The following is a 24,099-nucleotide window of genomic DNA, read 5'->3' on the forward strand; positions in this document are numbered from 1 at the left end:
GGGTTATCTTAGGAGCCCATACAACTATAAGCATATTTTTAAGGAAAAGTTCATCAAATCTTACTGCAGGTGAAATATTGCAGCCCTTAGCAAATTTTTGTAATCACTTCCAAAATTTTGTACTGGGAGAAACAAGGCACCCAAATCAGAACTAGCCAACCTAGTAAAAAGCAAAATTCTTAACAATAAACAACGAAAACCTTCAGACAGCCAATACAATATTGTCAAGCTTTACAAGCAGAGACTTCTTTACAAAAGAAAACAAAGAATTCTGCATGAGATGAAACTTCACATGTTCCTGGACTAGTCAGCATGGAAGGCATGGTAGACCTTTATACACCATATGATCCCATTGAAAAATAGACGAAGTGACTAAATAAAGAGAAGCTTCTTTCTCCTCATTCTGAGCATATTCATGTATGTTGGAAAAGGAAAATATCAAAGTACTTATTTCGCAGTTATGGATGACTAGATTTTGTGTCCTTATGTCCGCACTAAAGATTTCAGAAAGTGCTAAGCTAATGAAATATGAAGGACACAACTGAACTACTTCTGAACATCACAACTAACATTCCTTCAATTAGTAATTACTATCAGACAAAAGAGCTGTTAGAAAAGATAATATAGAAACAATAAAATCTTGTTGTTACTAATCAAAAAAGCACCATTAAAAAAACTGGAATAAAAATAAACTAGTTATAAATGTCTTGCTTAATTCAAACACTGACCTTGTTACCACTATCCATTCTATGTCTCCTAGACTAGAGGGTTTAAAACATTTGCACAAACTGAGGGGGGTTTGTTTTCCAAAGGTACAGGAAACCTAATGGGACAAATATAGCTGCCCATTTAATTGATTTTCTACCATCAGGTGCATGCAAGACTGAAGTTCTGAGACTAGCAATTACACACATTTCTACATACATTCAAATATTTTTAACACTCTGATTTAAAATCAGAGGAACCACGTTTTCCTTCTAAATCCTAGCTATTCAGGGAAAGAACTGTCTTCCTAGCTATGAATCAATAAATCAAAAAAAATAAAAATTTAAAAAAATATTCATTAATAATTCATTCATAATATATCATGTTGGCACTTAATAGAACAGCTAGTCATAGATGTATCCATACAGAGCTTACAAATCTTAAAAAATTATAAAGTATGTGTTTTATTATTGTTAAAAGTAGTGCAAATACTAGATGAGCACTTGGCATCACCAACATTAAAAAAAACACAAAAAACATATATCCCTAAAAGGAATCTTTGTAAAGTTAACACTTCCTTTTTCGTTTTTTCTTTGAGGAATTTTGCTATGCTGAAAATTATGTTATTTGATGAAGATTATTCTCTACAAAAAACTGGCAGACTTCAGGGCACTGCCATGTGCAGTAGAAGAATCAGAAGTAAGAAATCACATATGTATAAGGAATTCCTGGGAAATACAAATTTTACTTTAGATTGACAGAGTTGCCAAGTGTTCACCTAATAACGTTAAGTAGAAGACATACAAAGAATGAAGTGTGCACACACATGCAAGGCAGAAAACAAACCCCATACATGTTCTACATCTAACACTTGCAACAAATCATTTTTATAAAGCTTTAAGGCATCCAGTAGCAGCGTTTCATTGCAGACCTTTGAAAAATCAGCACAGACAGAATGCTGGAAGACCCTCTCTTGTTCCACAGAAGTTTTCTCCAAATCCAGGTCATAACTCCACTAAAAAGCCACCTATTTCCCTTTCTTTTTTTTTTTTTTTTTGTGTTCCTCAGGCAAATTATTGGTAGACTGCCAGATTACAATAAAACAAACATTCTATAACTCCAGCTTAATACTGCTGCCAAAACAGTATCCATGGCAGCACCTGAATTGCTGCTGCTGCTGCTTCTACTTGTGCTACAGACTACTCTACCTGCACTGTGGCATTCCCTAACACAGATGGGGACAAAACGTAAACCACTGTTAGATCAAGCTCCAACATTGGCATACGGCCCAACTGGTCCTTCCTCCCCCTTCCCTCACAGCCATGACATTTCATAGCCCAACTCTTTTGGAATACACTCTGATAATAGTTATAATTTTTTAAGTACACTGGACGCTCAACAAAGCCAACTGAATGGACACATGCCATTTTCTACTTTTCCAGTGCATGACCTAATATAAATATTTCCAATAACTCATGTTATAAAAATAACAACTCCACCATTGTATATTCAGTTAAATATTTGTAATTTTTCATGTGCAATTTGAAAGCCAGAATTTAGGACACTCTGGGAAGATGATAAATTGCTGCTGCACCTGATTATCTGGTTCTCTACAAAGAAATTTTTCCCCATATTGCCAATGAAGAATCTAAATAGGACTAAAGTCACTACTTGAGAATGAAAAAAATACATACAAATCTTCCAAGATGTTTGGAGGTGTGCACTATGGTTCTTGATTCAAGCAAACAGGTGCCACTCTATCAAGTGGGGGAAAATAGTACAAATGTGTGAAGCTCTTTATGTGGGAAATTACAAGAGAGTTAAATGGCACTGAGCAAGGCACAAAAAGTGCTTTTAAAATAGAAACAAGGGAACATGCAGAGAACCTCAGTATCTAATTTAATTAATGATTGAGAATGCAAAGGCTCCAACTGGTGAAACATTAGCAGCAGCCATGAATTTCACTGTAGTTCTGTATAACAAGTAATCTTACCTGAGTGATTCTCAAAAAAATGTCAACACATCGATTGTATTTTTCATCTGATCCTGTCAATGCTGAGATGACAGGCCCTGCAGGATGCAGTGAGAGATCAACGATGAAAAACAGATGTTTAGTCTTTTCAAAATCAAAACCTATAAGACCAGGCAAATATGAATTTTTTTCCAAGATTCATACTTCTTTATATCCAACAAATCTAATGTTACATAACGTTACACTTTCATATACATAAGTTACAAGAGTATCTCTCGCTTACAAGGGATCTGACACCAGGTCAACCATACTACCAATGTTTAACTTTAAACCTGGTCCCTAACATACTGCTCTTTCAAGAGCTATCTGGTCACCTAGCTACTCACTCACATCACCTACATCAACCTAGGTTCATATTCATCAACCTAGAAGAAAGGCTCTCCAACCTTTCACAAAGAAGACTTTATTTTGTCCATCAATTATGCAGAATCCTTAAACCATACACAAATTTACTGCAATTCAGGAGTCAAGAAGAACAACAACTAGCTCAAGCAAAGAGTGATAAATCCATACTCAAAGGCCACAAAAGCATACTAGCATTGTACAGTTGGGAGCTGATTTCCATGGATGTATCTCCAAAGACTGACTTAAACTGACATTTCAATCAGATGAGTTAAGTTCTTGCAAAGGAATTGCAATGCTTGGCTATTATCAAGAGCAGCACACCTAATATTAAGTAAACTAAAGTAAGATTCAACCATAATTATCAATATGTTAAAGTGAAAACAAGTTCATATGGTGGACAGGAATTTAGATCTTGTGATTTTTATGTATTAAAATATTTAATGAGTTTATCAAATACAGGGAAAATTTAAAGCAGAGTATTCTGACAACCCTTTCTCTATTTTTAATGAAAATACAAGCAACGTAGTTAACGCCATGAATAATCACAAGCTGGGACGGAGAAACCCCGAAATCAAAACAAAAATGGGATGGAATAGAGCTACACAAATCTGTTCTGGAACACTTATGAGATCTCTAGGTTATAGTATTGTTTGATACTTCCTCTGGGGGAAGGAAAATGACCCTGAATATCAGGTGAATTGTAAGGAACCTCCTATTTTCCTAAATCTATGTCATGCAGTCAGAATGAAGACAGTCACATATCAACAGTAAATTAAAAACTTTGCACATGCACAGCACACTAATTCATTCCATTTGCCAACACCAAATTCCAACTTTCGATATTTCCATGCTACTAGAAGTCCTTAACCACAAGACTGGGCTAAATAAAACAAGCACTACGCATTGCCACTACAGAACATAGTATACTACACCAGAAATTCATACCAGATACAGTATGTCTTTTCATTTACAGACAATAGTAGTTGTCAGAATAAGCAGAAATATTTTTGCTAAATCCATTATAACCATGACATTTCAAAAACACGTGTATCAGCTTCATTACTCAACAGATAGATCTGATAAACAGGAAAAACATATTACAATTCTAGATTGAAGTACATTAAGAATTTTATGCTAGCGTCAAACAAATGCAATTAGAAAAACCAAAAGGCCTACCTAGAAACATGGCCATCAATAAGAGTCAGAAAAGCAGCCTTCCAATTTCTAATATGCACTGCGTTTTATACCATGACACTGCAGCCTCTGAGGGTCAGATTAATTAAGATCAACAGCAGCTGCAGTGCAACGTGAGAAGCACACGGCCACAGATCTCACCAGTCCAGCCCAATTACCTGCAGCATTCCAGCACTGGGCAACTGGCAACTACAACACTCCTCACCAAGTCATTAATTCCCACTGGCCTACTGATAAATGCTAAGAAAAAAACAAATTCAAAGAGGGACTGGAAAGCTGACTGCACTGCTGCAAGATGCAACAATGATGTTTGCCAGCCAAATCTTTATAGTTGTTGCTTAACTTTATGTGTGAGTTGTGTCCAAAGACAGAAATGTGATAGCAACAAGGTGCAAGCCCTCTTCCCCAACACTCTGTGCTCCATTTCTGGAGGCCAGTCTGACAAATTCACTAAATCCAAGGTTTTCCTCCCTGGCCAAAAAGCTACTGATCACTGACAAAATAAATTCTCTAGTCAACTACTGAGGACAATATCTAAGTTAATGAAATTAACTAAAGAACAAACAAGATCAAAGAGTACTTGAAAAAGACATTGCTTGTTACAGGTTGCATCCATTAAGAAAAGCAAGCATGTGTTTTGTTTACTGCACAAGGGAGAAGAGGAAAACAAGAGATTCAGACATTCTCTGTTTATATTTTTAAAATATCATCTCTAACACCTATTCTCCATCAAGAACCCATTAAAACTTGGATCTATAAAAACCTAGTAAATTTATGTATGGAAGTTTTAAACTTCATGAAAGGGGAAAACTTAAGACTTGTTTAATTATTTTTTAATTAATAACTGCTTTACAGAAATCCTGACTTAATCAAAAAACAATGCTGTTACTAGAAGCATCTTCATTGACATAAGCTTTCTAACCTACTGAAAATACTTCATTTCTCAATTATATTGAAACCTAGGTAAAACCAATCACAATGAAAATGTTGAAAAGTTAAAATATGGCATTTCTCTGTCATAACAGCTGTCTTCAATCTATTGTTTATTTTGACAACAAAGTTAGTTGTTAACCTGTGTCATTTATTCAAGTTAAGACTAACCATTCCAAATCTGTCAGAAGTTCTTATAAACCTTTCTATACAAGACAAAGACACAGCACTTTCTTGCAAACCAAAGCCATTTACTATGTCAAAGTTGATTTACTCATTAACATGAATAAGTCCCTGCAAGTAGAAAAAAATGAGCGCCAAATTTCTACTTTAACTTCTCAAAATTTCTTTAAGCCTATCAAATCAGAATCTGCTAAGTGATAGTACACAGGACAAGTTAGATATATAACAATCTCAAGATCCTATAAAGTTACACAGTCAGTTTCAGCTTCCTTTTAAATGCAAAATACTACAGAGCTGCTGACTAACAAGCTAACTTTTTTTTTATTCTGTTTCAGTAACCAGGCAACAGACAACTGTCCAACTGAGAATTATCTCTCTGAACAGCTGGCAATCAACACTTGGAGTTTTTGGTGGTTGGTCTCTTTTTTTTAATCTAGTACAAAGATCAGTGATTACTTTACAAATCTATACAGCTCGAGATTCCACCTCTGAAATCTCTACTCAATATTTAGTAATTTCCTCAGTCCCATTATCCCTGAAGTTACTCATGTAAGTGTTTACACCAGAACCTAAAAATCTTAGATATATACTTATGTAGTGCCTAATTAGCTAATGTCAACACTTCAAGAAAAAAAGTAGGATCAGGAGAAAAAAAGGAAATGCATTTACTGATGTATGACAAAGCCCCTCAAGGAACCAGCACAACAGACAGGTAATAACTAAAGCCATTCTTGCTTCTAACTCCACTAGTCCTTTCCATAGCTGAAAAAGTAGTATTTCACTTCAACATTATTTCAAGTGTTGATTTTTAAAAGATTTCTTTTCTTACTAGATTTTGTTATTTTTAAGATTTACAAATTAACATGATAAACTCTACTTCTATAAAGGAAATAATAATGGAGAGCCAAGCTTGATATATTACACCTTTCTCCTTCCTCACAGTTTATAGGAGTAATGATGCTATAAGATTATTAATAATAAATTCCTGTAACTTAATGTGTTACTTATACATTCAACATTTTTGAAAGGTCTTTAAGAGTCAGAATAAGAGTTTTCAGAAGGGCACTGACAAAGATTAGCTAGACTATCTCCCATGACAGAAGAATGACTCAAAAAAATCTGCTATTTAAACAAAAAAAAACATCTAAAACCAGAAGTCCCTTGGTAAAAGCACAAAATAGCCACACAATACTTCATACACTGCATGAGATGGGAGAGCAAACTCCCACTTTTTATGTTCTCCAAACATTTATATAATTACTGACTAGAAATCTGCAATAAGAATAACACATCTAATATGTTGCTAAATCCAGTAAAACCTTACCCCCCATTTAATTATGCTTTTATTAATCTCTGCTCTTTATATGATCTAATTTAAGTACACCTATGACATCATATTCCAATAAATTGAAAAACACTGACCAAGTTCAAATTCACTCAAGCACCAAGTTCAGATCAGGCAAGATCCTGTTGCAAGATAAACAACGTGATGTGATGTAACATAATTTTGTGCATGTGTGTGCATTTGTGAGAGACCGGGGCGGGAACGCAGAGAGGGAGGGAGAGGGAGAGATTCTGTGCACGAAAGAGAGAGAGTGTACGGCAGCGTTCACAAGGGAGAAATATACATGGCCTGAGTGGCTTTGAGTCCCGTGCTCACTAAAATGCAGAACGAGAAACACATAAGCAATGACAGCTTCAGAAAACAGAAATAATCTTTCTTCTATTATTCAAAAAAAAAAAAAACATACATTATAATAGCTTCACAGAATAGCCACTTTCTTTATCAAGTTGGCTAAACCTGTATTTAATTTCTGAACCAAAACCTAGTAGTCAATACACACTGTACTTTCTATGCAGAAGGATCAGCACCATTTAGCTTAAAAGTAGGGCATATTTTGCCATTTTAATTTTATTTCTGCTAGTCTTGGGGGACATGCCTGAACAGAAAAGAATCAGAATATCCAAAGTCAAATTGCAGGAGTCCAGACAACAAGAAAAAGTCAGCAGGTAACCTGGAAAGAGAACAATAAATTGCGTACTCAAAAATAAAACTGTAGTGGATAGTAACGTATTTGTATACTGCTTCCTATCTTGTAAACTAAAATGTGCAATGCAAAGCTGTTTTTTCCTTCAATTCCTTGTAATTAGAGCTGCCATATAATTCTTCAGTAATTATGTCACCTTTTGACGCACAAAAATAATTCCAACAGAAATCAGTCTGCATACTGAAGTCCTATATCACAGAGGGAAAAGAAAAAAACACTATTAGATCATAGGAACTACTCGTACCTTCTGTATTACAAGCACCTTCCTCCTTTCCAAACAGGAACTTACTCACTTTTCCAAAACTTTTTGGAAATACAGAAAACTTTCACAGAAGCTTCAACAACAGAACATTCCACAGCGAAACATACATTAAACATATTTGTAGTCACAAGCATCAGAGGTAAGGACTAAATAACATCTATTAGGAAAACAGTAATTGTTTAAAAAATTTCATAAGAAAAATAAATCATAACTTCATCTTAGCTCTTTCACAAGGTTTGTATTCCCTAATGTTATACGAGCAAGAGAGTCTGGAAGAAACCCAAAAGCCAGCAGCTCAAGGAATGACAGGACCTCTGAAAATTCCATGGGCTGGTGGTCAGACGCAAACAGAAATACTAACAAGAGCTAGCCACGCTGGAATCCATTTCCCATCCCTGTTCCATGCTTTAGCAGGTATCAGTCACCAACTTCCTGAAAACACTCACTTTGCATATGACACAACGTGGCTGCAAATTCAACGCAGACTGTATAAAATCGAACAGGAACTTAATTTGCACCTGTTACTGTGAAAATGTTTGAGTGTCCCTGCCCTAGTTATTTATATTATTGCTGCTGATTTTAAGAGAGACAATGTTTATGTCGCAAATGTTTTTCTCATGTCATTCTAGCTTACGATTTTTTTATTTTTCAAAGGTTCTTCTGCTAATACTGCTGCATCTTTACAGTTTCTTACACAAAAAAAAAAAAAAGTAATTCTGATTTAATCAGAAAACAGAGGAACTATACGGAGCACTGAACAAAAGATCTAATCTTTGGAGCATCCTTTCCAAGTGAGTGTAAATAAACTGTAGTAAAATGAAAAGGCTCATAATTTGGTATTTGGAATATTCTTCATAAACACCAATTTTCTGTAACATCCTTGCATATCTGATAACCCCTCATGTATAATGCAGAAAATCTATTTCATTTTCATCTATTGACAGTGAATTTAATTTACTATTGCAGCTCTTTACCCAGATTATGTTATTAATTCTGCAATCAGGCTCTTTAGAATGCTTTATTTCTTTCAAGAGTTTTCACAATTCCACATTGATTTTTTTTATCTTAACATACCTTTCAAAATAAAGGATCATGTTTTTCCTACCTTTCCAAAAAAAAAAGGGAAAAAAAAAGCTTCAGAAGCAACAACCACCAGCTCATAAGCTGTAACTTTCAACAGAAAAAAATCTACATTCAACACTTCAATCTCTGACTTTTAAGTATTATAAACTACATTCATTAAGGAGATGTACAACAGGTGCATTAGAATTTCCACATCAACAATTGTATTTGTAAACAGACCAAAATATCTCTGTTAATAAAAAGTTATCCACTTCTGCCTCAAAGTAAAGTCAGAGGACAGGAAAGCTAAATGCTCCAACATTAGTGCTCTGTTTACATCCATACCAACTACCTTTGCTATTTTGTAGAATTCAGTCTTGTTAAAATAGAGCAAATGCAAAGCAACTCTTATTTTCCAAAAGAAAAAAGTCAGCAACAGCGAGTCAACTCAATTCTAAACCACCAGTTACTCTTCAGAAATAACAAAATCAAAACACAAAAGTGTCAGCTATGTTATTTTGCATCAGTTTTTAGAAAGTCCTCTAGAGAAAAGTTCAATTACAGAATGCTAATTTGTTCATCTTTTGGAAAAATTCCCCAATTATTCAGCTGCAGAAGCCAAAATCTTGTCTATCATAAGACTCCCTCTTCAGAAATCTTATAAAGGAGGAATGCTAATTCAGGTATTTATTAGTGCTATACTCAAATATTAAAAACTTTTCATGTGCACTAATACAGCTAATATAAAATGCTAATTTTTTTATTCATCCAAAGTATTTCAGTTTCATAATAGAGTTTTCTTCCACCATCATGACAAACACAATATAAAGAATATCTAAAGAGCAGCACTTGTCCTCTTTACTTCACTCCAGAGCCAATGAACAAAGCAGTGAAGCAGAAAGAAGGTACATAATGGATTTAAAGTAAATGGCCCATTCTTTACGAGGCAGTCTCTCATTTTTACTCATTCTAGCTTAATTGTCATTATAATGTCTGGAAACTTTAAACGAACAATTTTCTTTACGCCACCTGTCACATTGGTTCCTTAAAGCCAGATTTTTTGAAATAAAAAAATAAAGCAGTCAATGTTAATGAAAATAATCTTTTGTAGAAATACTGTAAATGACTTTAAACTTATTTCAAGCAGTTAGCATCCAGTTCATTCCATTCCATATGGCAAAACAGACAGAATATTTATATTCACAATTGCACTTTGAAACATACTTTTCTGGGACATAATGCTTCCTGCTGCACTTGACCATCAATATATGAAACACACTGAAATGTACATACATGCCTGAGAACTTAAAAATAAAAGAATTGGCTAATTTTTGCACCTACCTGGATAAAAATCTTTGGATTTAGACAGCTTGATGGTGGCCCCAGTCTCTTTCTGCAACTGAACAATTGTCTGTCCTCCCTTCCCAATTATAGATCCAGCAGCATAACTAGGTATGAGGACCTTTAGAAAATACTGGCCATCCTCTGAAAAATTGAGATATGCATGGTTAATATGGCTTATAAATTGTCATTTTTCCTCCCCAGACCCACAAATAAACAAAAGGTTACATCTTTAAACTTGTCTACTAATTCATGCATTTATATCTAACCAGTTGCGTCATTATAGGCTATGCCTTTGACAGCTTAAAATATCTACATTTATTCTAAGCAAAGAACCCACAAGAGTTCCTAAATTCAGTTAAAGAATAATATTGCAATTATATTTCAAAGGTAGATTTTCTTCTTCTTTTTTTTTTTTTTTTTTTTTTTTTTTTTTTTTTTTTTTTTTTTTTTTTGCAACGGTAACCACAGCATGCAGAAATGATCAGACCCCTTTAAAAAAACTGAAGCCCTGCATGGAAACGTGGTTAGTGACAACTACAACCTTGCTTGGAAATACTGCAAAAGAAATGACAAAACCAGGAAAGAACGAATTGTAAATTCTAATGGGCTATTTGTTTGTCATTAGCAAACACATGAGAACAGCAATTAGCTATTGCTTGCATTCTTCTTAAGTGAGCAAAACGACTACTCTGCTACCAAATAACCCACCCAAAATGTGGGGTTTTATTCCAAGCATTTCAGCCACTGCCAAGAAAACAACTCAACATGGTGAGGATGGAATCACTTGCCTAAGTAATCCTCATGTATTCCTTTAGCACTTCTTAAGCGACAATGATCTCTTTTAAGCTCATTAATTAAAGGACACTAAGAAGAATTTTTCCCAATTGATCAAAAGCCTAAGTCACTTATTTTAAATACACTTAAAAGGTGACGAGATAGACAATGCCAGTCCTCTACCTATCACTAGCACTAAAGCATACCATTGAAAGAGAAAAAAATATATAGAATGAATCGAGGGGAGAAAGAAAAAAGGATCCCAGTCTGATTTAGAAACTGCAAAATTTTCAATACCCTCATGCCACTGCTAAATCCAGCTACACTGAAGTCGGAGGACCTTTCCATAACTGTCTCTGAAGAAGTGCAAGGCAACAGGGATATGCTGGTTCCCCAGACTTGTGTTCTCCCCAGCAATTATGGCAATGTCCCATTGGCACGGATATCAAAATATCATGAAACGTGTTTCATAAAGTTGGTTCTTTGGGGTTATTTTTACCCCTAAGCAGAAGAAATTATCTAAGTTCTCAATACTTCTCTTCCCTGAGACTATTAGTCTCAGCTAGTGCCTGTGTGTGACAGTGGTGCCCACCCGTATTACCATAGCTGGGGAACCATGCACTATGTATAGCCAGACCACTGCTCTCAACATTGGGCAAATAAATTCACCTCTGCCTCGGTGCATTGTTATGACGACTCCAGTGCAAACGGATAAAGGAGATGCTGGTCCCGTTATAACTCATCTCCTCCAGGAACAGCAGGATGTTAACTAGCGAGTCCCCGCAGCCGAGGGGCGACTCCCCCCGCCACCAGCCAGCCCTCGCCCCCGGCTCGGCACGGCAAACACACGCCGTGTACGCGCTGACAATGGAAGTGAGGCCAAGGAGGAGGAAAACGCACGGCAAGGCTGAAATTCAACTTGCGACCCCGAGGATGTGGAAGGAGGGAAGAGCGTTTGCCGTCTCCTTCCAGCTGCCATTTATTGTCGCCCATCCTTAAAGGGGCGAGGGAGATAGCTGGGCTGCGGGAGCCCCTTGTGCTCCCTCCTCGCCTCCGTAGGGTCACGGCTGTGCAGCCCCAGCGTGGATATTAAATAAAAAGACTGGTAGATGCTGAAAACCGACGCCATTTTGATGAATGATAACATTAGAGAAATAGGAATCTTTGGGCGGGGGGGGGTGGGGGATTGGAAGAGGCAGGCAGGCAGGTAGGGAAGCGGAGAGGTGGGTGGGTAGGGCGGGGGGGGGGGGTGGGGGTGGGAGGGAGGTGACAGAGGATATACCCACCGCCCGTGTTGGTCCTCTTGGTGCTGCCGGCTTCAGGGGGGGCTTCAAGCGGTCTTTTCCGGGAGTCCGGCGGGTCCAGGTCTATGGGAACCCCGGTGTGGGTCCCGTTCTGCTGGATGGGAGCTGCCGCCATCATGTTTGCTGCTGCTCGGAGGAGAATTGTCTCTTCCCTTCTCTGGTGGGGGGGCAGGGAGGGAAGGGGGGAGGAGGAGGAGGAGGAGGAGAAGGAAGGGGGTGGAGGAGGAGGAGGGGAGGGGGCTTGTCCCGTTCTCTTGTCCTTTTCGAAAATGTAGAGCTAAGATCGGGATTGTCGAGGATGCTGCGCGCCTTGTTTATCTGGCACCCGGGGGGAGGGAAGGGAAAGGAGGGAGGGAAGCGGGCAGGACTGGACTGGAGGAGCAGCTGCAGTGCAGTGTCAGGAGATGAGGAGAAGGGAGACAGGGGAACGAGGGGGGCGAGAGAGGGAAAAGAAAGGGGGAGAGGAGAGGAGGGGAAAGAATGAAAAGAGTGAGACAGGAGGAGGAGAGGACAGAGTGAGTGGGAGAGGAGAGGAGGGGAGAGAGTGAGTGGGAGAGGAGGGGAGAGAGAACGAGTGAGACAGAATCGGTGGGAAGGGAGGGAGGGAAGAAGGGAGGGGGAGAAGGAGGGAGCGAGCGGTGTAAATGGTGGGCGAGGGAGAGAGTGGGAGATGATTCACGCTGTTTCTGAGCCCCCTTCCGCCCCTGCCCGCCCTAGTGCCGCGCCTGACGCTGCGGCTCAGCTGCCCGCCGCTCCCGGGCTCGTGTGCACGGGGGTGGAGAGGGGGATCGCTGCCGGGGTGGCGCGGCGCTGCTCGGCTCTAGCCCCGGCACCGCGGGCGCCTGCCCGGGGGCTGGGGCCGCCACCCTCAGCTGCACCGCAGAAACCCTAAAGGCAGGACAGGTTAGAACCATGGGAGGGGGGCACAAGGACGGGGGTGTACGAGGGCAGGCGGGGGGGGTGGGGGGGTGATGGGGGGGGATGATAAAACAGAAGGGCGGGGTTTCCATCGGAGACAGGCGGGAGATGAGGCCAATCGGAACAAAAGAGAGAGAGGCTGGGATTGAAGCGTCTCGCCAATGCCGGGCCGCGGCTGGCAGAGCCGTTGAGGGGAGGCGGGGGCGCTTTAACCTCTGCGGCGGGGGCGGCGGCGGGGCGGGTGTGCGCGGGGGCCGGCTGCCGCCTCGGGAGGGTCCCCGCCGTGATGCGGCGTCACCTGGGTTACGCGCTGCGCCTCACAGGCCCGCAGCTGCGTGGGAGGAGGGCTGAGCTCGCCCGAGGAGGCGGTGGGATAGCGGGGACATGTCCTCGTCGAGGCTGGCTGCAGCACTCGCGCGGCGCGGCCGCGGCCCTTCCTCCGTCCCCGCTCGGTCCCCGCCGGGCACCGCGGGTGGCGGGCGGGGGCAGCGCTGCCGCTCCGCGCTGGAGCCGTGGACGCGCCGGGCTGCATCGCGCAGGCTTGTAAAGAAATTAATAAAGATATTATTGTTACGCTGTGACAGCCGGTCTAGCCGGAGCTGTGCGACACAAAGCCTCGTTGCTTACCTAAATATTTTGTAGAGAATACAAAGATATTTCACTGCGGCGAAGGTTATTTCTGCTTACAAATCTCAAATTATTCAGGTGGAATCTTAAAGCGTTTTAAGATTCAGGAGGGTGGGGAGGCATGGCTCAGGGGATTGTCTGTGCAGCAGGAAAGCATTTTTTGCTATTTATTGACTCTTTTCCTTTGAAAAAAACCTCTAACTGCTGTAACTGTGACGGTAGTGGTCAGTGCTGGAGCATCAATTCCGTACAAAATTTAGGGACGGGACGTGTGTTTATTGCGTTACACACGCTCTGTGCTAAATTCGTATTGATGTGTGTGTGTGCGCGGTATGGCTGCTGACTCGATTCCTCCTAATACGCGAGCTTAAAACCTGGCTGTTAGTGGATGAAATCCAATTTCCATTCTAAGCTCCCTGGGAGACAGCCTTAGTTTTAGTAATCACTTACCATTAATACTGCCCCAAACAATTTTTAATACTTAAAATACACACATCATATATAATATATAGCACATCACCTCTGCTTATAAATTACAAGTCAGATAGGTAATGCATTATAGGATATTAAACCGTGCACATGCTAACATCTGAACAGGCTCCTGCCCAAATGCATTCACAAATTAGGAACTCGATCCAGCATTGTACATAGGAAACTTCCAATGACTTCTTTGGGAATTGTGTCCCAGGAATGTGATATCTATCCTCCTTGCCAGCAGATGAAATAGATGCAGCAGATTCAGTAAAAATTTGATAGCATATATGGTCAGAAAAATGATTGTATAAAAATGGAACTTTCTTACTCATCATATACCCCTTGTATCTAAGATACTCTGACTCATAATTGCTTAGTTTACTGACTGAAATAAAATTCTAGGCTTCTGTTACCTTGGCAGTTGCTGACACAATGATGGTACAGCAAACAGGGGACTGGTTCTAGCTCTTCCATTTTCTTTACTAAGTTACAGTCAAAGAATTTTATTAGTATTTGAGCCAGAAAGAGCACAGCATGACTTGTAAATCTCAGGTCCAGTTTGTAAGGTCATCAGTCTTAAGAGGCCTCGTTTTATTTGTAAACCAAGCAAATGCCTTGCAGAAACTTTTGAAGACAAAAATAAAAACCACGATGTTCGAATCAAGCCATCTTGAGTCAATTTCCGCAGTGGAACTGGATAAATTATAACACTGCTCTCTTTATCTCACTGACTATGTCCCATTCATCTCTAGCAACACTGAAACAAACAATTCTCTGGTTTTTAGACCACATCTGTTTTACTGTGCCCCCTGCACCAATTTTAATTATGTGACAGATCTGATTGGATTCAGCACCTGCAAGTCCTCCCTTTGGGATCTCCAATTAGCTTATAAAGCATTTACTTGATTGCATTCTTGAAACAAAAGTATTGTTTCATTCTAACGACAGAAATATTAAAGTGCCGAATAAAAAAAGGTTTTAATGTGATAAGCGTCTATGTTGTTTGTGTATCTAGCTTCCATAAGCTTAGAGGAAAAAGTGGTAATCCTGAAACCTAATTTCCTCAGACTCAGCAGATGTCTGTCCTGTGTTAGCCTGTTTCTTTACTGACAGCTGTTTCACAAGTGCCTCCCCTCGTCTCTACAGAATGCCTTTTGTTTAATGATTTCCCTCTACACTATCTCCCATCCCACTTAGACAAGCTTTTTCAACTTTTCTAGTAGTTTTATAAGGCTTTGTTATAGTTTCAAGAAAGGCTTATTTTTGAAGAAGTTAGCTTTAGCTAGGTAGCTAACCTCTCAGCTAGTTTCTTAGTAACAGTTCTACTTAACTAGGCAGATAGCTGCACGTAATCAACATTTCAACAAATACCGATTTAGTTTTAAGGAACGTTTCCTTTATTACAGCTATCCTTCAGAATATGCACTTTTTTCTCCTTATTTAATTGCTTGGAGCAGTGATAATGAAGGTCTAAGGGGGAATATCACATTAAGTGCAGCCCTCTAGTGGCAGAGGTCACTTGGAGTTTAAAGCAAGCTGGGTCTTTGTCATGGGTTGGGGCAGTGAAAGGAACAGCTTTTAGCAAAATGCAGGCAATTGCCCTGTATTGTTCATGGTCTGAAGCATGAGTGAAAATAGTTGTGGCGGCCTGTAATACCACCGTGATCCATCTCTGTTGTAATATCTGTGCAGAAAGTACTGATGGAAAATATTAAAAAGTGTGTATCAGTAAAGTTTTTCTGTTTTTCCAAGTCTGTCTTCTGTTGTTCATCTTTTCTGTTTTCAGCCAGCTCCAGACTGGCATACCTGACCAGAGGCTTTTCAAACAGTTCTGGGGTTTTGATTTCTTTCCTGTCTGTATCAGTCCTATCCTACTGTATAATGTATTCTGTAACTTCAGTAAGAGATTGTTCAGAGATGACATGGAGTACAAATTCCATTTGCCAGCTTTATTTCTAAAATCATTCTCAGCTGGTGGATATATGGATGATAGCATTCAAATTAATCCCTCCCACAGACATGAAACCTATGCTTAAATTGAAAGGGATTAGGAACTGGGAGAAATTAAGCATATATATTAATAGAAATCTGCATAATAACTCAGGTGAAGTTTTAGTAAACGTCACTTAATCTGATAAAGTCTACTTTGTGGAACAAGACTCAGTCTCCTGTTTCTTTTGGAGGTGATGGATAGTTCTCATCTGACTAACGGAATGAGGAGTTCATTTTTCCCCTTATGGGAAATATGACAGAGTTCAATAATCATTAGATGAAAAACGATACTCCTTAAACATCCTGGCTAGATAAAAGAAAACAGATTCTGTCTTTGTCCAAAAGGACTGGCAGCTTTTTATTGCTGGATGGTTGCTGTGACTCCTATAAACTTTGGCTTCACTAAAATTACAGTTAGGGATGAACTAAGAAGATTCTTTCAAGTCTTTAATATCCATCTTCTGTTTATGAAACTTTTTCCCTCCAATAACCTACCAGTTAAACTATTATTATTGTTGATTAGGTTATCCAATTGTTGCATGTTTTAATACTGCAGAATTTGTTCATCGGTAAATATTTTTTAATTTCAGTGGAACTTCTCCAAGATTCCAGCAATATTAACCTGAAAAAAATCAAACCCAGCATTTGGGAAAAAAGTTGAACATGTATTAAACAGAAAATGACCCAATTATCTGATTTACCACATGTACATTGCTGTTATTGTCTGCGTTATGTTATATACGTTGCTGAACTAAAAGCCAAATGTTAGTCATACTCTTCACTGTAAAGAGCATGGACAATTGCTAAACCTTTTCATATTGTAGATCACTGCTGTGTAGTAGCTTTCTTTTTCTGGGAAACTGAGGATGATAACTTAAAATCAGTAAAAATGTGACCATAATATTTGTCATAACGTGAATATATTGGCTAAAATTCTTTTTTCTGGTGGCAGAGGAAGGAAGTGTTTGTAGGAAATCAATGTCCATTTCTTCTCTCTCAGCAGAGAGGTCACCTGTCTCCTATTCTGACAAAGTTCATCAAAATTCACAGATCCTTTTTTTTTCGACTTTTCTTCAGAAATAAGGAATTGAATTGATCTGAGTTCTTCATTGCTGAATCTGTAGGTCAAATTTATAAGGGGTTACCCAGGACTTACCCAGATCTCAGTGTAGAAAACAAGATAGCCTTAGGACAAGGTAATTTTAATCTCTTCCAAGGAACTGACATTGTGGATCCAGATATCTGAAACTCCAGTGGGTCGACACTTACTCTAAAAAGTCATCTCTCTGGTCATCTTTATGTACAGTAATTTAAAAACCTTTCATTTCTCAGAATGAAAAAAATATATATATTTCAATTGCCTTCCCAAAATAGTAGTATCTTCTGTTTTCTTTAGGTTGTGTTTTGGGGTTTTTTGTTTTGTTTTGGTTGGTTTTTTGTGGTTTTTTGTTTGTTTTTTTTTTTTTTTTCCTGGTGTGTTATTTTGGTTTTAATAGAAAAATAGATATTCAGGGATTAAAACTGCTATAAACTATGAGTAATTCCACTGTAATGAAACAATGTAATATCTTGTGTGAGAAATAGCAGGATCTCCTTGTGTAGCTTCATCAGTTTACAGTGTTACTGATTGTGTATTTTTGTTACTATCTTACAAAATGACACTGGTGAGGCGTCTTGTCTACAAACAGAATTCAGCCAGCCATCGCTCCAGATGCTTCAGCATGCATTCCTTTAACAGTATGGTGAACAGTGTATTTTTCAAGGGATCAGCATACCTATTTCCAATCTGTTATTATAATTGCTCTAACAGTATTACTATTTTATGTGTCATTTTGCCCACCCACCACCAACTGTCTGATTTGTTTGAAATTTTGGCACTTTACAAGAAGTAAGGAAAAAGATAAATTAACAGCAAAATTGGTTTCTTTGATTCTGTTTTCGAGCTTGATCCCCTTTCTGCAATAATATAATCTTACAATATAGGCCCTTAATCAGGATTGGTTTAGAATTTTGCTATAGTTCAACTCATATACAAAATTATGTTAGTAGAGAAGATCAGAAATCTTCCTGGAAAAGGAGTGGAAAGGGGAAAAGTAAAGATGTTGCACAGTGGACACAGGAAAAATAAGAAAACAATTATGAAAAAGGCACAGATTTTTTTTTTCTCTTGTAAGCAAAATTTATATTAATTTATTTATCGAAATCTGAGTTGCTCTGATCAATTTGCTCACTAGTAAAATGTATACTACTTGAGATTATGAGACAACTATATCCTAGTAAAATTGTATTAGTAAACTCTCCTACTGTTAACCATCAAGATACTCCACTTTGTCCTGTATAATTTATTATCAAATTTCCAAATAATAGGCTATTCCAGCAGAAGTAAGTTTTACAAGTATAATACAATTATAATGGTAGAAATTTTGCCAACAGAAAGGCAAGAAAAGTAGTGTCCCTAATATTATTGAAATGGAGACCTAGATGTCTTTAAAAACACTTTTAAAATGCTTACTATAAAAAAATTTATGCGCCAGTGTATTACAAATTAAATCTTCAGCACAACAAGATTTTAGGAAAGAATACACCAGGAACTTTAAGAGATTCCTCCCTGAAGTTTAGCAAATACCTTTAGAATTTCTTCTTCAAGAAATTATTTCACTCCATTAACAAAATTTAGTGATTTTATTTTATTTCTACCCACTTGATATTGATTTCTACAAAATACCCCTGAACTGGTAAGTGTTCTGGTGGGGGAGGGTAAACAGCTAAAACTGACTGCCAGGATAAATTGGCCAGAATGATTTGGCACATATCCTGAGTTTGCCATGAAAACATGTATCTGTGTGTCAGCTGCACACAAAGGCTATCTGGCCCCAGAAAAAGCACAGGGATTAGGCATAATGCTGCCTATTTGAGACAAAGGGTGTTCCTTAGTGCAGTGAGGTTAAAACAGACAGCTCATCAGTAGTACAAGTCTATCTGAATTATTTACTTACCATTTTGAGCCAGAAGGAAGTGGTGTCAGATTATTAATGACTTTTGGGGTCTATTCATCTCTTTATTTTGTTCCAGTGAAAGCAGTACTGGAAACATGAAAAGGTGCCAAAATTTGAAATCAGTTTTACTTTAATCACTTACAAGATATAGAATCACTTTCTTATTTCAATGCTAGTTGAAAAATAGAACTGATTTTGATTTATATTTCACTTAGACTTATGAGGTTGCTATTTATGTTTTTAAGTGGGTGCATGACCAAAGTGAATGGAACAACTCATATGCTCTATAAAATAGAAGATGGATCTACTAGATCCATGGATCTACTAGATGAAAACAGTTTTATTGATTTCAAGGGGGTTTAAGTCATTCAATACAAAATACTTCAGGGAAAAGTAGTGACAAGAATAAGGAAACTATATAAAAGATATTAGCATAGACTGCAATGCATTCTTGCAATTAGAGATATTCTTGTCATATTTCAGTGATGGGCAATTTGAATTAATTTTGTACAGAAATATTTATGGATATATAATAAGAACATACCATAAAAAAGAGTATTTAGGAACATATATTTTTTTCAGTTCTAATTAATTATATATAAACAAAATAACAGCTGGTATACAATTTAAAATTTGGCAGTTGCAAAAATGAAGACTAAGGACACAGCTTCCAATAATTTAAAATCACAAGTTAAGGTGAAGGCTTGTGTTATGTTGATAATAAACAGATCCAAATAAGGTATTATAGAAATTCCACATTATATTTATAAAAAAGTCTGATTATTTTTCATGTGCAATTCTTTCAGAATATTTTTGTTGTAATATTTTAGCCAAGTAGGAGGACTCCTGTTTCAAAATTTCTCAATATTTGTATTTTTTTTCATTATTATTTTCATTTAAAGATTCAGGTTGTTTCCTCTAGGCCAGAAAAAAAATATGTTAAAACAGTAAAAATAAAATTGCTGCAGAACTGAGTCATTGCAAGTGAGATGAAAAATAAAAAAATGCAAATCACAAAAAAACCCCAAAAAGAGGATCACAGTGCGTTAGCAACAATGCTTGCAGATTCATCATGGCTCACAACAAAGGTATTTATAAGTGGACCTCCTGCCTCTCTCACATGCTGTCTTTGCTTTGGATTGACTGCTGTTAGATCCCTGTAATCCCAAGCCCCGGGATCTTGTCCTACATGTTTACCCCACTTGGTATGCATGTCAGTACATATTTCAAATGGAAATGAACTCTAATCTTTGTACGTGTTAATAGAAAAGGGTTTTAATCTCCTAAACCCCATATTTACCATGGTTTTGTTTTGTTGTTTGGATTTTTTTAAAATAAAGTTTATAAAAACTGTTCAGTATTTCTCCTCCTTTTTGTTAGTTTATCCACTTAAGTTTGGTTAATATTTGGCATTTCTTAACTCAATAGTGTGTCATGGCAATAATATTATGGAATATATGCAAAGATGAGGAGGAAAATAGACTAACAACAACTACTGGTCTAAAAATTACATTTTAATAATGGAAAGTCTTGTCAACTTTCTTACCTGTAATGCACTTGTAAGAATAAAATTTCATATTTTAGAAGACTCATATAACAGATATAGAAATAATATATGATTATCATTCACTTCTGAGATTATGTTTTCATATGGAGATTAAATCCTCAATATTATTTAATTTAGAAAAGGTTCATTAAAGCTATCATATCCCATTCCACTTGAAAATGTGATGTTGACAACAGATGAAAAATAATGTACTTGCTTTGAAAGGGGTAAAAAAAGTCATCAATATAGTTGAGTTCCAGTCGTCAGTCCTGTAAAAAAATACGTATTTGCAGTTCCTTTTACCCAACACAATTGTTAAACCATGTAGGATCTTTATGAAAATTACTGCTATTTCCCTATTATGATTGTTATTAATAAATATTTTCATCATCCAGCTGCTCCTTGGAACTTGGTTTTGTGACTGTTTCTCTGGGATCCCTTTTCCAGTGACTGACCAACCTCTTACTGAAGCACCTCTTCCTCATCGGGTTTGGTCAGAACTTCCCCTGATGGAGCTTCATTCCAGTTCCTCATGTCCTATCACTAATCACCAGAGAGAGCAGTTTAGCTCCTTCTCCTCTTCTGCTCTTCTTAAGGAAGTTGAAGACTGAGATGAGGTATTCCCTCAGCCTTTTCCTCTCCAAGCTCCAGCAAACCAGCTGACCCCGGCTGCTTCTCCCTGCCTTTCGCCATCTTGGTCAACCTTTTCTGAATGCACTCTAATAGTTCCATGGTCTTCTTATGTCGAGGAAAATAATATAAATATGAAAATCATTAGAGCAATTTGAACAATGGTGTGATATGATAAGGATGCTTTTCCTTTAGAACATAATGGAACATGTAACTCCACCTGGAAAGAACCTTTTTCCTGGCATAAATTTATTGACATCAGTAGGCTGTCATTAGGGAAATGGATCTTCCACTTAAGAAAATGTGTTTTAGACTTATAAAAGTTTTCATTTTTGTCTAGAAAAAGTAGTTTCAGCATATTCCAGTCTGCTTTATTGATTTTGAGATTACTTTTGGAACTAAAGGTGATGTGATGAATATGTCAGCCAACTCAGTCAAAACCCCCACTTTTAATATCTGTCATCCAGTGCGTCAGGTTATTTCCCAAGTTCAAAGAACAAACTGATAGACTAAGAATGCCTTAGACACAGAAGAAATACACAAAAGATGATATTGATTTAATTAAAACATTATGATTCTAATCTAACATCAGACACAATAATTTTTAAGCTAATTTTTTTTTTAAGCAAAACATGCAAGGGTTAAAATTCTTAGTTAAAATTCTTAGAGCAAATATATCTTCCTGCATTCCACAAATTTTTCATTTTAAAGTAAATGTGTTAACAGAAATGGGGCTATAATAAACTATAATTTTAAAGTTTAGCTAAGTTTAAATAGCAATAGAATAGTCATTCCAGCATGCTTTACTATCTAAGTAAATTCCTACCGCCCATCCCCCAAGTTAACTTATTGTCCTCTTTTAAGAATTTAAAATTTTATAAAGATGAAACATGTGGTAGAACTTTTAACAATTTAAGAAGACAATAGAAGATGATGGTTCTAGGAAATTAAGGGTTAAGGGTTTTTTCCAGTTTTTAGTGTCTAACTGTAGTAGTCACAATTTAGGCAGTAGCCACATGTGGTTCTGCCAAATTCAAAGCTATTATTCTGTATCAAACCCTGAAAGATTTTGTTCAGTTACACAAATGCTCATTCACTTGAGTAGTCTTTATTCATATATGTGATTGTATTCAACACATTTTTTTATGATTAATCAAAACACTAAAGTATTACAAAAAGAGTACCTTCTATTTTCTTGTGTTCTTGCACAATTTTCTATACAGGCAAATATTCTTAAGAAACTATTTAAACTGTTTATTATGTACAGCAAAGCATGCCTGTAAAACATTTTGTGTCCCTATTTCTACAACAATATACAATATTTTTAATCATTATAATCCGAAGCTTCAGTGTTCTTGAAATATTGCTTTGTTAATCAGATTTCTTATACTTAGATAAATATTACTTTGCAAATCTATAGAACAGAATGTATAGAAAATATCAATACCTCAAACTTTTGTATTTTTCAAGTCTGAATTTTGTTAATTATCTTTTGGACATTGTGGGTAAATTAATTATTATTACATTGTCATAATGTGGGGGAACTGGATTGCACTATCTCCAAAGATTATGCATTACATCAAAATGGATTACCTAAAACTGGTTGAAAGCCATTTCTCTCATCGTTGCAATTATCACATTAGTGAAAGAAAACAGTCAGCATTCCATGAGCATTTTATTTCTTTAGTATCTCTAATATTTCCCAGGAGAATAAATCATATAATCAAGTAAAAATACTTGGTGAGATCAATTCTGCAGCACTGTGTTACTTTTTCTGGAAAGTCATTTATCAAAGAATTAACTGTATCCATGTTATTCAGTGTTATCTACATACCTTAATAAAACATATGATGACAGCAGGCATTGATCATGGAAGTTTGAACGTTATTTTATTGTGATTGTTTTAAATATTCAGTTTGATGAAATGAACATTCTGGGTAAATTCAGCCACCTGAGAATAAAGTTAAAAATTTTAATTACTATATGAAAATAAAGAAGCATATCACTTATATTTGGTGAATTTCTGTTTTATTAAAAATCTCTAGGATATTTGAATTACATTTTGTCAATAACATAATATCAAAAACATTTTAATGACGAAAATCTTTAAAATAAAAGAAAAATAGATAGTATATTAAAATGCAAGTATGTGCATCTATGTGTGCTTATAGCTGTGTACACACAAATAAAGCACATGCATGTGAATGATGTACATACCTTGTGCATGTAAGTATATACACGTGCATGTTGTATTCATGATTAGAATCACACAGCGATTTTGAGCCCTCTAGTGGCAAGAAACCTCTCTGTTAAGAAACCATTAATCTCAGCCTAAGTATATCCACTCTAAGAGGCAAGTGTCTAAATGTCTACAGTATGATTATGCCTTCATGTAAGTTCAGGCTATCTCCCTGCAGTTGGCATGGGTGTGCACATGCAAATGGTAATAACTACATAGATTTGCAAATTGTGTTATTGTTTCCAGCATGGTAACTTTTCTGCCTTTTCTTTGTTAAAAAAATAAAAAATATCTATTCTGTATTCTTTTGACAAATTATTGATAATTTGTGATTCTTGTTAAAAACAAACAAACAAAACCCCAAAAAATAAAACAAACAAAAAAATCCACTCAACCTCCTGACACAAACATTGTCTCATAAAAGGGAAATGTTTTCAAACACAACATCCTCATTCTCAGCCTTGCATTATATAGTTACTCATGCAGTTACTACA

The 24,099-nt window shown here is 37.1% G+C and overlaps 1 protein-coding gene and 1 long non-coding RNA gene across 7 annotated transcripts in view; one reads left to right on the forward strand and one right to left on the reverse strand.

The window, feature by feature from the left end:
- Nucleotides 1–12,633, reverse strand: part of NOVA1 (NOVA alternative splicing regulator 1) — a 139,571-nt gene extending 126,938 nt beyond the window's left edge. For 2 of the 6 annotated variants that reach the window (XM_038138170.1, XM_038138169.1), the window contains exons 1-2: nt 12,166–12,633; nt 10,103–10,246 (exon numbers count right to left, since the gene is read on the reverse strand). In XM_038138170.1, coding sequence (XP_037994098.1) covers nt 10,103–10,246; nt 12,166–12,301 — 280 coding nt within the window. In that variant the 5' untranslated portion in view covers nt 12,302–12,633. Of the gene's footprint in view, nt 1–2,698; nt 2,776–10,102; nt 10,247–12,165 lie in introns of those variants that run through there. The other 4 variants (XM_038138174.1, XM_038138172.1, XM_038138175.1 and 1 more) reach the window with 2 other exon arrangements.
- Nucleotides 12,634–12,742: 109 nt separating this feature from the next.
- Nucleotides 12,743–23,907, forward strand: LOC119702004. Its single transcript, XR_005257222.1, has 2 exons — nt 12,743–13,086; nt 21,132–23,907. It is a non-coding gene; the product is annotated as an uncharacterized LOC119702004 (long non-coding RNA).
- Nucleotides 23,908–24,099: the final 192 nt, after the last annotated feature.

This window comes from Motacilla alba, chromosome 5, assembly GCF_015832195.1.
Source record: "Motacilla alba alba isolate MOTALB_02 chromosome 5, Motacilla_alba_V1.0_pri, whole genome shotgun sequence".
NCBI lineage: Eukaryota > Metazoa > Chordata > Aves > Passeriformes > Motacillidae > Motacilla > Motacilla alba.